The 15796-nt window shown below is 37.5% G+C and overlaps 3 protein-coding genes across 3 annotated transcripts; all 3 read left to right on the top strand.

Moving 5' to 3' along the window:
• Nucleotides 1–245: 245 nt before the first annotated feature.
• Nucleotides 246–3101, top strand: rdgBbeta. Its single transcript, XM_064686305.1, has 7 exons — nt 246–458; nt 518–666; nt 727–815; nt 1886–1893; nt 1966–2037; nt 2104–2233; nt 2287–3101. The coding sequence occupies exons 1-7, from the start codon at nt 408–410 to the stop codon at nt 2625–2627; spliced, it is 840 nt and encodes a 279-aa protein (XP_064542375.1). The 5' UTR covers nt 246–407; the 3' UTR covers nt 2628–3101.
• Nucleotides 3102–3583: 482 nt separating this feature from the next.
• swi2 (Protein singed wings 2) lies at nt 3584–12797 on the top strand. Its single transcript, XM_064686300.1, has 6 exons — nt 3584–3976; nt 9761–9970; nt 10025–10199; nt 10264–10566; nt 11537–11716; nt 11776–12797. The coding sequence occupies exons 1-6, from the start codon at nt 3894–3896 to the stop codon at nt 12322–12324; spliced, it is 1500 nt and encodes a 499-aa protein (XP_064542370.1). The 5' UTR covers nt 3584–3893; the 3' UTR covers nt 12325–12797.
• A 1181-nt stretch (nt 12798–13978) lies between these two features.
• Nucleotides 13979–15405, top strand: Gr58c (Gustatory receptor 58c). Its single transcript, XM_064688220.1, has 2 exons — nt 13979–15040; nt 15229–15405. The coding sequence occupies exons 1-2, from the start codon at nt 13979–13981 to the stop codon at nt 15403–15405; spliced, it is 1239 nt and encodes a 412-aa protein (XP_064544290.1).
• Nucleotides 15406–15796: the final 391 nt, after the last annotated feature.

The following is a 15796-nucleotide window of genomic DNA, read 5'->3' as shown; positions in this document are numbered from 1 at the left end:
ATTCTGCTGCGATGGTAGGCATGTACGCTGATCCCAAGCAACTCTACTGCAACACATATTTGCTCAGTAGTATTTTTAAGGAGACTAAAGAAATAGAGGAATATATATATATATTGATTTAATTATCATAAATGAATATTTGACTTAAATTCATTTATATAAATAAAATATTTAGGTCACACGAATATTTCAGTTCAATTTTTATAATAAATATTGTTCTTCACGAACAAAATAAACCCCCCTTGTTTTTAAAAAGCAAGGCAATCGATAACACAATCGATAGCCCCATCGAGTTTCAGTAGAATAATTTTTGTTGTTGCTTCAGTTGCGTCTCGTCTCGTGTGCCGTTCTTTGCGTAACGTTAGATCCGTTGTTATATTATTTTTATTTAAATATAACTTGGCAACATGGTATTAATAAAGGAATATCGCGTTTGCATGCCGCTTACTGTGGAGGAGGTGGGTATACCTCGTATTTGCCGGTGCAAGCCAACTGTAACTAATTCAGCATTTCGCAGTACAAAATTGGACAGCTGTATATGATTGCGCGCCACAGTCTGGAGCAGTCCGACGAAGGGGAAGGTGTCGAGGTGATGGATAACAAGCCCTGTGAAGACCCTGTTCACGGCAAGGGACAGTACACAGAGAAACGCATACACCTGTCCAGGTGATAGCTGGCACTATCCCAACAGGATATATTCCCTCATCTAAGCATATTTCTTTCCAGTCGGCTACCATACTGGATACAGGCCATTTGTCCGCGCGTTTTCTACGTGACGGAAAAGTCATGGAACTATTATCCCTACACGCTAACAGGTGAGTTTGCGACCAGCTGCCGCGTATCTATATATAGCTCAGCGCCCCACAAATACGCCAGCCCAGCCTGCACACATACCTGTCGCGATTAATCCACTTCAGTTTTCCAGCTGACTGGTCATAATTATTTGTATCCAATTATTCGTTTAGTTGACATCAAAGTCACTTGGCCATATGGCTGCCCTCTCGTGCTTTCATCGATTTGCCGCCTTGGCCTGCCATGTCTACGATAAGCGTGTATATGTATGTATACTCCTATGGATATTTGTGACCATATCGCACTTGTCATGCCACCAATACGTCACGGTCACAGCCATTACCTTTCTGATAACGCTTACAGAAAAAGAACGAGCATGACAGTCGGGTCTGGAGTGTGTAATCTGTAAACAGGTGTTCTCATTCACATTGATCCCAGTTATTGCTAGTGACTGATTTGTTTGGGATCCTCGATTGTCAGTATTTGAGCAAACAATTCCGATAAGCCTTGGCAACATGGCAGCCGTAACCAGTCTCCAAATAAACTAATTGATTTGACTTTTACGCTAGTTTTTGGTCGCTAGCATTCGCTTTTGTAGCATCGACTGGGAAACTAAACTTAGTAACTTAGAGGAATACAATATGCTCCCTCAATCCAAGCTATTCGTTATTTAGGCATATAATTAAATTAAATATGTATAAAAAAATATATATTTATAATTCACTTTAAAAGACAGAATATGCATCTGAAAAAATTATTATTTTAAAATAGTCGTTCATACGTTTAAAAGAGAGGGAAAATTCATGTTAAGTGAAAGATAAAATTTAAAATATTTATTTGTAATTTTTAATCCACCGATGAATGCAAAAATAAAATATTTTTTGGTTTTCGCTCCCATTATAATTCTTTAAATGTAATTAAGAAGAGAATCAAACAAGCACACACATACAGAGATATTTTGGAACCTAATTGGATTTCAATGTTTCTATTTTTACTTCGTTTTTCGGTTATGTTAAAATTATGTCATGTATTGATTTTTTCCCTTGTATTTGTATGTTCATCATGTCGATTCAAATGACTGACCACATGGCAGAATACACGGTAATTATCTAAATTGATTGGGCATGTCGACTCACTATATATTACATACAATATATTCTTTGCATATTACAGTGCTCGTTCATACCAAAATTAAATGTTTTAATAAAGACCAAATATGAGAACAACAATGGCAGCACCGAGAACGTAATTAGTATTTCAAAGAAATCTTACGAAATCTTGGAACCAGCTAATTATTGTTATTCTATACAGTGCTTAGATCTCAGCGAGGAAGAGTTAAAGGCGCGTTCAGTAGACCATGTGGACATTGCATTTGATGAATTCAGTGGCAAACACTATAAACGCGAAGAGGATCCAAAGTTCTTTAAGTCAGAAAAGACAAGTAAGTCTAAAACTGAAAGGCCTGAAAGCATTTGTAACTGTTTTCGTTTACAGATCGTGGTCCACTTATTGAGGGCTGGCGTGAAACTGATACTCCTATTATGTGTTCCTACAAGGTAGTGCTGGCCAGCTTCGAGGTCTGGGGCCTGCAGACCAAGGTGGAAGACTTCATTCAGCGTGGCATTCGGGATATTTTGCTACTCGGCCATCGCCAGGCCTTCGCTTGGGTGGATGAGTGGCATGGCATGACTCTGGAGGATGTACGCGCCTATGAGCGACAAAAGCAAGCGGAAACCAATGAGAAGGTGCAGTACAATGCGAGTCCACAAGTAGCCAAGAATAATGAGGCTGCTGCCAATGGTAGTACAACGCCCACGGATGGAGGCGACTCTTAGAATATTGTTTAAATGACAGCTAGTTGAACTTTTGTGAATGTTATACCAAATTTTTGCCAACAGGGTAGGCAGACAGTTTTAACCTATAGCTCAATAAGATAATGTTATGGAACATTGCGAGCTTACAAATTTCTCAAGTCATAGCCATAAGAAGTACACATATATACATACATATATTAATGGTCCAATCAAGTTCAGGATACTGAAACTGACTTGCAGAAACAAACGCAAATATGAGTACTAAAAAATCAACAAAATACCTATAAGCTACCTATGTAACATGATGTGTTTACATACATATTTATGATTTGCATACGGATAAATTAATGTGGGCAACTATTTTAGGTTTGGTTTTTGTTAACTATTCTCTTTAGTTATTTGATATATATCCTCGTACGTAATATGCACTGTTGACTTAAATGTACAAATACAAAATTAAAAATAAACAAACGTAATTTGTGTAAGTAGAAATAAGATCATAGACATGCCTCTTTAGGCTTCTTCACCACATTTAAAGTTTGATGGCTGAGGTAATTTTATGTATTCGCTGTGTACACATAAATATCTAAAGACAACTAGCGTCGTTTCAGTTTTTATAGGCTGCCTAAAAGAGAAGCCAAGCATTTGTTTTGGCAATAGAAAATAAAGCAATTAGTATGCGAATGTCGCAGCTCTTAAATGCGGCACTCGCAATTGGTAGTCTAACATTTTCTAGCGGGCTTATCAATCAGCTGTTGATGCTGCACACATGCACACCTACATATAAATCAATTGGCATAATTAGCACACAGACGCGCGCACCCATGGAAAAATGAAAACAACAAAATTTCATAACAAACTCTCCCAGCTAACACACACACACACACACACACACACCAGCAGCAACAATAGCGAACAGCTGATTTGGTTGAAGAGATCTCCGATGCCGCCAAAATATGTCAGCGTTTCGCATTTGCGCCTCATTTGAACTTCAAACGCGAGAAAAGTAGCACAGGCCGGGCGAGAGATACGGATGCGAAGCGATTAAAAACAAAACCTCGGCAACAAAAACATCACATTAAAATATGTAGCAAACGTAGCTACATATTTGTAAATAGCCGCCGGTTTTGGGTCGGATCGATTCTAGCATTATAAAACTGGAAAACAAAAGTCAAAAATGTGAAAGACATTCGGAAATGGACGTATCGAAACTTACACGTGTTTTCAAAGAGATCGCAATAAATACGCAAATATACATATGTTATTCCCGTGCCAGTGTGAATAAGAATGAGAATGAGCCACCGCAGCACCTTTATGGATGGAAACTCATTTGCGATTAGTTTTTGTCTGTTGCTGGCTATTTTCGGCAGGTGCGCAAAGTATTAATCAGAAATTGTTGAAAGTGTTTCCGATAAGTGCCGTTTAAATTGAGATTGGATAGACCTTTTCATATTTATTCCAATTGGTCTCCGATCCTCGTATCTAACTCTTTTATTAAATCTAATAACTTCGTGCCGTTCTGTGTCAATGTTAATATTTAGCTCTCTTTCATAAATCAATCTGTTCACTTTTTTTTTTTATCAGCAACAGGGAAACCAGCGTCAAATGGGCTTATCGTAAAAGCTATTTACATGTGCTCAACTGCACCACGTTTATGTGCCTATTGTATAAGCCAATCTGAAGAGCACTGAAGTGTGTCTAAGCTTTTCGACTAAACTGGTTGATTTATTAAAAATGCTTTGAGAGTTTTGCTTAAAAGCAATTATTAATTAATCTTTTTTATCTTGTTTTTATCAAGATGTTAAGGAACAATCGATTTGGCTATTTAAATTTGTGTGTTGAAAACAACCCATGAATTAATTGTTATCTATTTCAATTTAATTGGTCCTATGACAACTATCTATATATAAAATTGATTGAGACTGACTGACTGAGTGGTCACAGCGCAAACTGTAAGACCTGTAAGACGAGGCCTTGCATCATCCACCCGAAGCTGTGAAATGTGTTTCCCACTTTTGGGGGAAATCCATCAAAAGAGCTGATCAAGGGTTGAAAGGAACAAGTTTTAAGTTTCGTCCGATCGGCTTACTTATTTTCAAAGCAAAAACAAAAAAAAACTCTCTCCAGATTTTAAGTTTCCCACTGGGCGGATAAGTGATGTCTAAACTTAAAGAAACTAAAAATATGAATAAATATTATTAAATTATCTGCTTGTATGACATACTAGGTATTAAATTATCTGAATTTTGTTGAAATATTTTGAGTGCGGAAACAAGCAACAAATGCAATACTATGTATACAGACAGCTTGTGGACCAAATAAAGAATCCTACATTTCGTCGCAATCTAATGAAAGCCTCTGCAGAGTATCAAGAGGTGATTATATGGTGAGGGCTTCATCATATGACTAACTAATTACCTCTTTGACCGTTTACTATTATTTGAAGCAACGTGCTTCTAAATGACGCAAAGGCTTCTTGATTTATTGTTAGAATTGGGGAAACAAATAATCACGGAGCGGTTGATTTATACAGCGCTTCTTATCTTGGGTTTACCTTTGACAAAAATAAAAATTTAATTTTTAAAACATATAACTACTCTAGAATATATATTCATATTTTGGTCGGTTCTTTCAAAGCTGCGTGTGTTTTTTTAGTAAGTAGATTAGCTATCTAGTTTCTTGCTTCTGTCTTAGCTGTCATATCAGATAATACCTTATTGCATCATGAATGTACTGTGTGAATTGCGTACTTCTGCGGTGTGTGCCTAAAATAACTTGGCGTCTGGTCTATATTTGTTTTGTTTATAAGAATATCATACAGAATCTTAAACACATGACAGATAAATATTATCTGATAAACTTACTTAACTAAATCCGGGCACTTGTATTCTGTCCTATTCTTTCTAGAAATTTGTATACTCTATTCCAAAAATATAAATGAGTATATGGGTTTTTAGCAAGGCTGCAAGCCCAAATGAACTTGGGCCCAAAGTTTCAATTTACTTTGAACCAATTGAAAGTTTAAATTTGAAATATGTGAAAGCCGAAATGCTTGAAATAGGCCCTGGGTTTATTGAGGTGGAAAGCTAGGTTAACGAACCTTGCCCAAAGTCAAGCAGGTGGTCTGGACCTTGAACCACTTAACATTTTTTATGGCTTGCAGTCCTGGTTTCAAAAAATATTTATTTGTAAATCTGTCCGTCTAACATGGAGGTCTATGTCCGGCATCAAATTGTAAATGTTAAACTTAGTAATCCTAACTAGGGATTAGGAGTATCGTTCGATCAGGCCTTTTTGACTGAGACGTTCTTTAAATTAAAAACTAATTGGAAGTCGATGCGTGACAAATTCTCGAGTGTATTTATTTTTATTGCCGAATTGATAAACCAGTTTCAAGTGGCTGCACCAAATTGAGAAAGATAAAGGCGTCGGAACATTATTTCTTATAGGACTTTATAAGATCAATGCATACGTTTCATATCAACATTTTTGAGTAAAATACGTAAATTGGTCATTTAGTAAACAATTTTATTTTGATATAATCGTATTTATTGTCAATCACACAACATAGAACTTTATCAGTTTACACGATAGTGTGTGTTTTAAAAACTGACCGGAAGCAGATTTCGGCTTTAATCGTAGGTGGATCTAATCCAAACTACGGGATGTTGATAGAGCACACCGTAGTTTGCCTTCTGGTAGCCCACAGGTCCAGCGATCTTAGAGGGGCTACACGTTTCAGCTCTAGAAGTTTGAGTGCTTGAAAGCAACTCCATGAAGATTTGCATAGGTCTGTCTTTCTGTTGCAGGCAGTGCATATGTAGAAAACAGATAGCTGCCATAGAAACGATTTTTGTTTATCAGGATATCTTGAGCAAAGTCATATGAGCTCAAGCTTTCCAACATCGGACTACCAAATCATGTAGCTTTATAAAATAGGAATAGGTCGAGTTAATATATGTAATCAATTTTTGTGTTAAGAATATTTCCACCGTACTCAATTCCACCTTTTTCTTCTTTTTAGTAAGTTTGAATAAATAGGTAATTAATTAAATATTATTGAATTATACATAGGTTTTGCCGGCTTAGACCTTGGCCATGCCGTTAATAATAAGAATTACACTTATTCATTATTTACTTCAATTTGTTTTGATTGGCTTAATAAATCGCAAGCGAATTGTCACAAACAAATGTCCGACAGCATGAAATACTTTTCAATTAAAATTGATTGCCAATTGGTTTTAGTAGGTTTAGTTATAGTGAACAGACTATAGACTATATAGATATATCGGCCCTGTGCCCGACATAATAAAATGGAATTGTTTTGAGACTAATTTTCGTCTTGAATCAGGCAGCGCTCTATACTACCAGGCACGTAATTAAATTTGGTTACTAACCGAATTAACGCTGCAAATTAGTACGATTCTTGACTTTTTGTTAGTCTTTCAAATAACACACATACGCCATGTGCGCAAATATTTGTTCTTCACGATTTTTGCCCAACAGTCAAGCTAATAACGTACAGCTACCATTTTCATAAATTTGAAAACAAATATTTTCGTCGACTTTAATTATAGCCGGAACCCATTAAAAATGGATAAAAAGGGTATATCGTGCTTATGTGGGGCTTATGTAACAGACAGGCGAGTTTATCATTTTCTGTCGACATCTCGTCACATTACCAAATAGAATGTATAAAAACCGATATTGAACCTTTGTTTTTCCAGCATAAAACAACAACTATTAGAGCTAGATACACCAAATATATATAATTAGAATCTCGTAAACAGATTGGAAATTGAACACCTTTTAGATACTTCCCCCTTTCATGTATAAAGCTAAGTATATATGTGAATAAATAAGTTGTGCAGTTGGCCGTACATCATATATATATATATAAATATATATATATACATCATATATATATATTAGTGCATTGTTTTAATAAGCGTTTATAGGTTTATGTATCATAATTTTCGAATTCATATTTGGGTATATTTTATATAATATAATATATATTTTATATGATATAATCCGAAATATTATATTGGCTGAGTCGTACAGGGCATTTGGTAGTCGAGCAAACTCGACTACGACTTTCTTGTTTTTATTTTGTATACTGTTAATTTTAACACTTGCGCAAAACACATTGATAAACTGCGCTAATTGCATCTAATCAAACTTCCAAAGACCACCAACAAAATGTCATTGGAATCGTAAATACAAAATAGATATGTTTTGATATTAATTATTTGCAATATGATATGAAAAACACAGTACTTGCGTAATTTGTGGATACCGCTTTTATTACAGGTAAACAGGAAATATTTAATAAATAATTTGATTTTTTTTTTGCAATGTATTTTATTTAAATCAGGATGGCAAACCCAACGATGCTCCTTAAGGTTCGACTTGTAAGCCAGATATTTCATATCATATTTTGGGTCGAATCTTCTGTCGTTTAAATGTTTTATTAAAAAAAAAAAAATTGCCAAATTTCGTTAAAAACTTAAACGTACTACCCCGGAAATTTATTGTTAAAAATAAAATATTTTAAAAATGGACTCTTCATTTTGTGCACAAATTCTATACATAAATCTTTATATATAAAACTGTTTGTCGGGGTCTCGGGAAATTTGACCCGCATGTGTGGAAAAATCGCAAACAACTTTTGTATGAAATTTTTGGTTTACCATCCGATCGGCGTCAAGCTCATTTTCAAAGATCTTTTTTAAAATTGATTGACTTTTCAAAAAATGGATGTACATATGAAGATTGAAACTGAAAAAGCGAAAAAAGATACTGAAACGTCGAAAAGCGCAGACGTGTAAAATAATTGCCCTTAAGACGGTTTTTCGATGTGCAACCGAAATATAATGGAAAAATCATAAACTAAATTGTTCAAACTTTTCAATTAATAAGCTGGGACCTGGAGGCAGTCAATACAATAATTAAAAAATGGAAAAAAAAAAACCAGCACTAAATTTTATTTTTTGTGAAACTATTTCGGTTTTAAGCACCAACATGGAATGGCATTCTGGGTTCAAAACAGTTCGGTTGAAGCCCGGCTTGTATTAATTGTTCAAGTTGTTCGTTGTTCAGCCGTCAGCATTGTTTCTCTCGATTTGTGAGATATGTACATATGTGTCACAAACAGATCTACCGATGTGCTAAGTGACACCACCTTCATGGCAGTCAGAATAAACGTCGCGTCCCGCTTATATACAGAGCAAATTAGGGCCTCACAATGTTGGCTCTCATATTTAGTACACGATCGGAGTGCTACCGATTAACTTTGTGCCGAACTCATGAACATACACTCGTACAAACATATGTATCTCTTACTTATGTGTATTACCTATACCATTGTATGTATGTGCATGTATGTACACAAGTAAAATAAGCATACACAACATTTGGGTTAAATTGGAAGTGCCAAAATCGACACGACTCGCAATTATTTATTGGATACGTGTTAGTTGTCAAAAACTAGTATGAATGCTCCAATCAAGAGGTCCAGACTAGAAAATACCCTATAGGCAAGATTTAAGCACCACAAATCTGTTCTTTTAAAATTAATAAATATATAATTCAATTAAAAACTTCGAAAATATTATTTAAAAAATATTAGACAATTATTTTAAAATGCCACAGGCCTAAACTATAAAGATTAATAATTAACTTCAATTTTTATTTTAAGTTCATCGTGAATATACATTGATTAAAGCGAAAAATGAGAAAATGAAACACATCATTAAATTCATGTAAAATTAAAGTAATGATGGCAAATGATGATAAGATTAGGAAGGCCGCTGAAACTGGTCTAGACCACCTAGATATTACATACAGATATTAAATCAAACAGATAATATACATATATATATTTGCAAATGAACAACTCTATAGGCAAATAAAAATTGAATTGGTCTATCGATCTCTATTTATCACGGAGCCAGAGTGAACACCTCCATAAACATTGAATATCTCTTCAAATTGGCGTATGTTGATATGGTCTGAAGCTTCGGCATGCCAGTAATTATCACCTAGCCCAACCCCATTTCCAGAAATAGATTTGATTGTACACACAGTCGAATACGACTTCAATTGCGTACTATATTGTTATAGCTTATTTATTAATGTATGTATGCGCACAGGCTTTGCGGCGCCACGTATGCTCCAGATGACTCCCCGACCCTGACAACTACGTCCACAACGGAGGCAGCTGAGATGCCGGCTCTGAACCCCGGCCACAGCTGCGTTAATTGGACGGCAGCGCCGGAGGCTGCCGACGGGAACTGCACTCGCCTAACGCGCTACGGACTAATCAGGTGCTATGGCGGCATGAATAACCTGGCATCGCTAAAGTAGGAGATTTGGTGGCAGATCGGTTGGCTTACTAATTCCTGACATTCTTACAGTTCCAAGCTGGGAAAGATCTTTCCAGCACAACAGATGCTGTTGTGCGGCTGGCCCAAGGAGGCTTTTAACCCGCTCGGCGAACTGCAAAAGTTTCCCCATCTGCGCTCCTTGACCATCGAGTACAGCGGCTTCACAGAGTTCATATTCGACTTTCCGGATATGTTCCATCTGCAGGTGCTTATAGTCGCCAATTGGGTTTTGAGGTTGCCAATTTGTATGTGTTGTGCACTCATTGCAGGCCATTAACATTTCCTGGACGAATCTCTCGTACATCTCTGCGCGCACCTTTAAGCGTGTGCATGCGTTACAAATTTTGGATTTGCGCTGGAATCAGCTGATTCAGCTGGATGGACCCTTGATCTTGCCACGCACCTTCCAGCAGCTGTACCTGGCGGGCAATCCGTGGAACTGCACTCGCAACTTCAAGTGGCTGTTGTTGCAGCCGGAGAAGGGTCGCCTGGTAGCCGATCGCGAGGAACTCATCTGCACCGACCGCAAGTACAAGGAACGACAAATGCTGCTTGTCATGCACTACAAGGTGGTAGGTATAAACATATCTGGATATCTACATATTTCTCTAACTAAAACTGTTTGTCCTAACTGAATGAACGATTGACTGACTGATTGGTGATCAACGCACAGCACAAATCGTAAGAGCTAGGAAGCTGACATTTTTTTGTTTACCGTCCGATCGGCTTAAAACTAATTTTCAAAGATCTTTGAAAGAATTTATTTTAAATGTGCCACGGGCACATGTGAATATACATAAATGCACACACATACATATATACACACATACATACATACACTCATAAATAAATACATACATACATACATAAATACATATATACATTCATAAATACATACATACATACATACATACATACATACAGTCATACATTCATACATTCATACATTCCTACATACCTACATACCGCCATGTTCCTCCGGCTCCTTAGCTTCCAGCGTTGAAGCCGTCTGCGCCTATTTAATAGGTGAAGCCTGCAAGCCTTACTTACATTTTTGAGAATCGAGGAGGAGGGCAGCTTCAATAAATACGTTTTCTTATTTAAATTTACCACCGAAAGACAAATTGGTCTGCTATTGGTATTTTATAAGATAATTTACATGAAAACGTACATATATACGCATATACATACATACACACACGAACACACATACATACATTCATACATTCATTCATTCATTCACACATGCATGCTTATATATACACATGGATACATTCAAACATACATATATAAAAAATCAATTTTCCTCTAAATCTGGTAACATTATTCTTAGTCAAAATTCATCAAATTCATATGTATGTATATAAGTAATGTTGCTAGATTTAGATGCCAAATTGATCTAGAAGTCAAGCCATGAAGAAACCTTACGAAAATCGCTTGAGTTTTGACCGTGTTTAAATATAAGCTAGTTATATTGGTTCAATAGAAACAAACGCATTTACAGAAATTCTGGTCCATCTACTGATCAATCGATAATTCCAGGTGCTGAGAAGAGAGTGCCAATCGCATGCGGATCTCCTGAACTGCACATGCGTAATGCATCACATAATTCCCAAGGCATACATTCCACTTTACACGGTCAACTGCTCCCATCTTCAGTTTCATAGCTTGCCCGCGTATTTGCCAGAAAATACAACTACGTTGTACATAAATGATAATCAGGTAAGCGAGTGTTATATAATGTATGGTAATTTACATTTCTCGACTCTACTCCATTTTAGATCAGCGACATTTATCCACTGAAAGATAATCCACACTATCGTCATGTGGTGGATGTGCAGCTGGAAAACAATCGGATCTCCAACATTGACTTGCTAGAGGACACATACTGGCTGCAAAACTTTCGCTTGCTCAACCTACAGGGAAACCTGTTGCGAAAACTTCAGGTCTATGCGCTGGACAACGCCCTTAACGATAACGAGAATGCGAATCTCCTGCTGCTTAGCAAGAATCCCTGGCACTGCACGTGCAAGTTTGGAATGCGACTGCGCGAATTGCTAACCAAGTACAAGGACATTGTCCGTGATGCGTGGAACGTCACCTGCACCTATATGCAGGGCGACGAGCTGCGCCTGGCCAAGGTGCTATCGCTGACGCGTCATGACATGTGCAACATTAGCCCCGACGATGGTATGCGAATCCATCCCATCGACTGGCTGAACTGCGTCCTGGCCAGCCTCATCATTCTGATACTTGGCAAGCTCGCCTATGACTACTATTTCTATAAATATCACGGCCGGGTTCCTTGGATTGTCTTGAAGATGCCGTAGGCAAGCTCAGCTTCTAAATAATTGGTTCAAAGTATTACAAATGTAAAAAGTTGAGAGTGTTCGACTAGAGATATCCTGTACATAGGACCGAATTACGGTCTGTAGTTCTTATAATATCCAAGATACATACATTTGCTCAAAAATTGTTGTCGATTTCCAGGAAAAGGAGGGAATTTATCAATAGATAGATATAAACATTATCTGCCGCCCTGCAAGGGAATCTAGCTTATATAGTCTCTTAGATCGACTCGTTTGTACATTCATTCATTTTGCTTTAAGCCCTTAAACGGATCGGAGATGCTTCCTGCTGCTTGTCATAATGACTTGCACTCTATTATACTCCCTTCCAACCCATTTGTACAGAGTATTAAAAGGATAAATTTATTTTGAGGTAATATATCAAATAAGTTTACCTAGGGCGATTTGATCATGTTAAAATAAGAATTGTGGATAACTTATTTAATTTGTATTTTTATACAAAATTTACAAAAAGTGTAATTATATTTGTAACTAGAGCTTTTACGGAAGTATTTTCTTTAAGCGAAATATTAATTATTGTATTTTCAAGTATTTGTAAGAGAATTCTGTATTTTTCTCTGTATTTAACTAGCAAAATTGCAAATATTTTCCTATTTTATTTATTGTTATAATTTATTATTATCAAAGAAAAGATATCAACAATAATAAATTTGATTGGTTTGCCATCTACAACGATTTCTTTTGTGTTGGGCAGTGTTCTGGTATTTTCGTCAGCCCTACATCGAGAAGATGTAAACGGACCATTTTTTGATTCAAATACTTTTTTTTTACAAAGTCTAAAAACAGTTTTTCTTCTCTAAGAGACTTGCTAAGAATTTTTTATGAAGTACCTAAATGCGGGGTGCATATATCTATACATTTGCACGAATTTATCATAATTTTCTTTTACTGATTTTCAATAACGAGTAAAGGACTAAGCCAACATCCTTGGGATACACCGGAAGTAACTTAAACCAGTTTCGAGATAGTCAGCTTTGGAAGACTCTTTGGGTCCCACCTTTTATATAAGAGGAAATCCAAGGCAAGTGAGAGGAACGGGAAACGATACAGCTAAGCCTAAGAAGGTCATAGTTTGAGTTACTGAGTCAATGATTAAGAATGTTATATTTACCAGCAAGGTAATTTCTTGAGCAGGTGAGACAGCAAGGCGCAAAATTGATCCAGTCTGCTGCATATGTAATAAGCACATGCTGTCCCACATAAATTTATGGGAAATTGGGAATGTACTTATTTAGATCCGTTTTTTTTCAAATTAATGATAACTCAAGCCAAGCCGATAAATATTGAATTTTAGATAATGATTTTTGGCAGTACTTATTATGTAGGATATCTTAAAGTATACACATACAAGCTGAAGGAAGAATAGGATATAGGAAATAGGGTATCTACAGCTCAGGCACGCTCGACTAGGGCACTTTGCCTTGTTATAGCCAGCACCAATTGATAATGGTCCCTCGGGCTTGGAATACCAACACCGAAACATGCAACCAAAAATGCATTTTTGTTTCCTAGCGTGATTATCGTATTCCCCGATGTGCTTTTAACAAGTCATTTGCCACGGGCTGCAGTTGCTGCACCCGACACGGATTCAGTTACTGTCAGATTTTTGTCCACAATGGAAGGTCCTCTGCTGCCAATTGCTGTTGGAATAAGCCGAGCCATTGGCTTGTGCAATCTTCGCTATATGCCGGAACTGAATCGCTTTGAGCTGGATCATGGGGCCATGGTGGTTTATTGGCTGCTGTTAGATGTGGTGTACCTGGTGCTCACGCCCACGACCTTTATCGTGATGGTTCACAGCTTCTTTAGCTGCCAGTATATGGACATGCTGGCTGTGGCTTTTAGCGCAGTGGCTCTGGCCAAGGGCTGTTCGATGCTGGTGATGCTGGCCAGCATTTGGCTGCGACGTCGTCGAGTGAAGCGTCTTGGCAATGGTCTGCTGGCGTTGCTCGAGCGATATCCCAGATACCATGACTATAGCTTTTGGCGGCGACACTTTTGGAAACTCTTTTTGGGCAGCGCACGTTTCGTAGTGCTGGTACATCAGCTGTTCGGACCCGGCAGCGCGCTCATGTGTGGCGAAGACGATGAAATCGTGACAGAAGTGCCGCCCACTTACATTGTCCTGGCAGTGGCTACTCTGCTGATGGAAATGGCGCTTAGTTGCTCGGACTCCTTGGTGTACTTTCTGCTAGCCATTAGCAACCGGCTGCTCGAGTGCATGTCGCAGGAGTTGTTGGAGCTGGCACAGGATGTGCGCTGGTTACCTCCATCGAATGGCTGCCATCGCAGAGTTTACCAGCGCCAGCTTTGGGCCGCTTGGCGGCGTTTCTGGCGTAGTTGTTTGCGTCTTGATGGCTTGCTCAAGCAGCTGCTGCAGATCTTTCAGTGGCAGATGCTGTTGAATCTGTTTACCAACTATCTGATCGACATAACTATTATATTCAATCTGGTTGTCTACTTTGCCGATGCGGAATACATCAGTAAATGGCGCATTATTATCTATTTCGTGCTTTGCATATCCTACCACTTTGACATTATGATGCACTTCTCCATATTTGGAACCAACCAGCTGCAATGGAAGCGCCTTTCTGCACGCCTACAGAAGCTGTGGTTCGCACTGAAGCCAATGGATATGGATTGGCAGGACAATCACGGCTTGGCCATGTTGCGTCAGGTGAGTACACAATATAAACAAGTAAGAATGCACTTAACTGGTGGGGATACCTTGAACTATCTTCTTCCGAAGGGATATAATAGCATTAATGTTGGTGTTGAACACTCGGTTTATGACTTAAAGTCACGCCAAGAATTAGAATAACAATTATATGTATTATATTATTTCCGTTGGGGCTTTTTCTATAGGTGGAGTTCGCTGTGATTTTTCTTAACCGGATGCAGCAGCGACGTCCGGAACGCATGAGTCGTCTTCAAGTTGTCGGCCTATTCGAATTGAACAGATCGTCTTGGAATTCAATGAACTCTTCCATAGCGACTAATGTGCTCATACTATGTCAGATTGCATATAAGATTTATTATTAGAGTAAACCTTTCGCGACCTATTTCGAATGCAAATGTGCCGCAACCCTAAAAGCTTTATATTTGTGAGCAGCTTCAATATGATGACACAAGCTTTCCCAATAACCCAGTTTTAAAGCTTTTTCAACATTAAATACAACTTTTTGAAGACAACAATTTCCCAGTATTAATGTGCAATAAGAAGCAACTAAATTAGTTATAAGTATGCTATAATTTTGTAAGACCTGTGAACTGTAATAAAATAAATTTGTTAAGAAAAATCTGAATACCTTTTACATCATTTTTCACAAAATTAAAGTAGAACACATCGTTAAGTTATTCAATCGGATCAAGTCTTATAATTATCAACGAAACGGCACTAAATATAGCTTCCAATAAGTAACATTATCATAAT

Source organism: Drosophila montana, unplaced genomic scaffold, assembly GCF_035044405.1.
Source record: "Drosophila montana isolate Dmon_TW-CO22-7 unplaced genomic scaffold, ASM3504440v1 contig_3200_1, whole genome shotgun sequence".
Lineage (NCBI taxonomy): Eukaryota > Metazoa > Arthropoda > Insecta > Diptera > Drosophilidae > Drosophila > Drosophila montana.
This window is presented reverse-complemented; position numbering and strand designations above follow the sequence as displayed.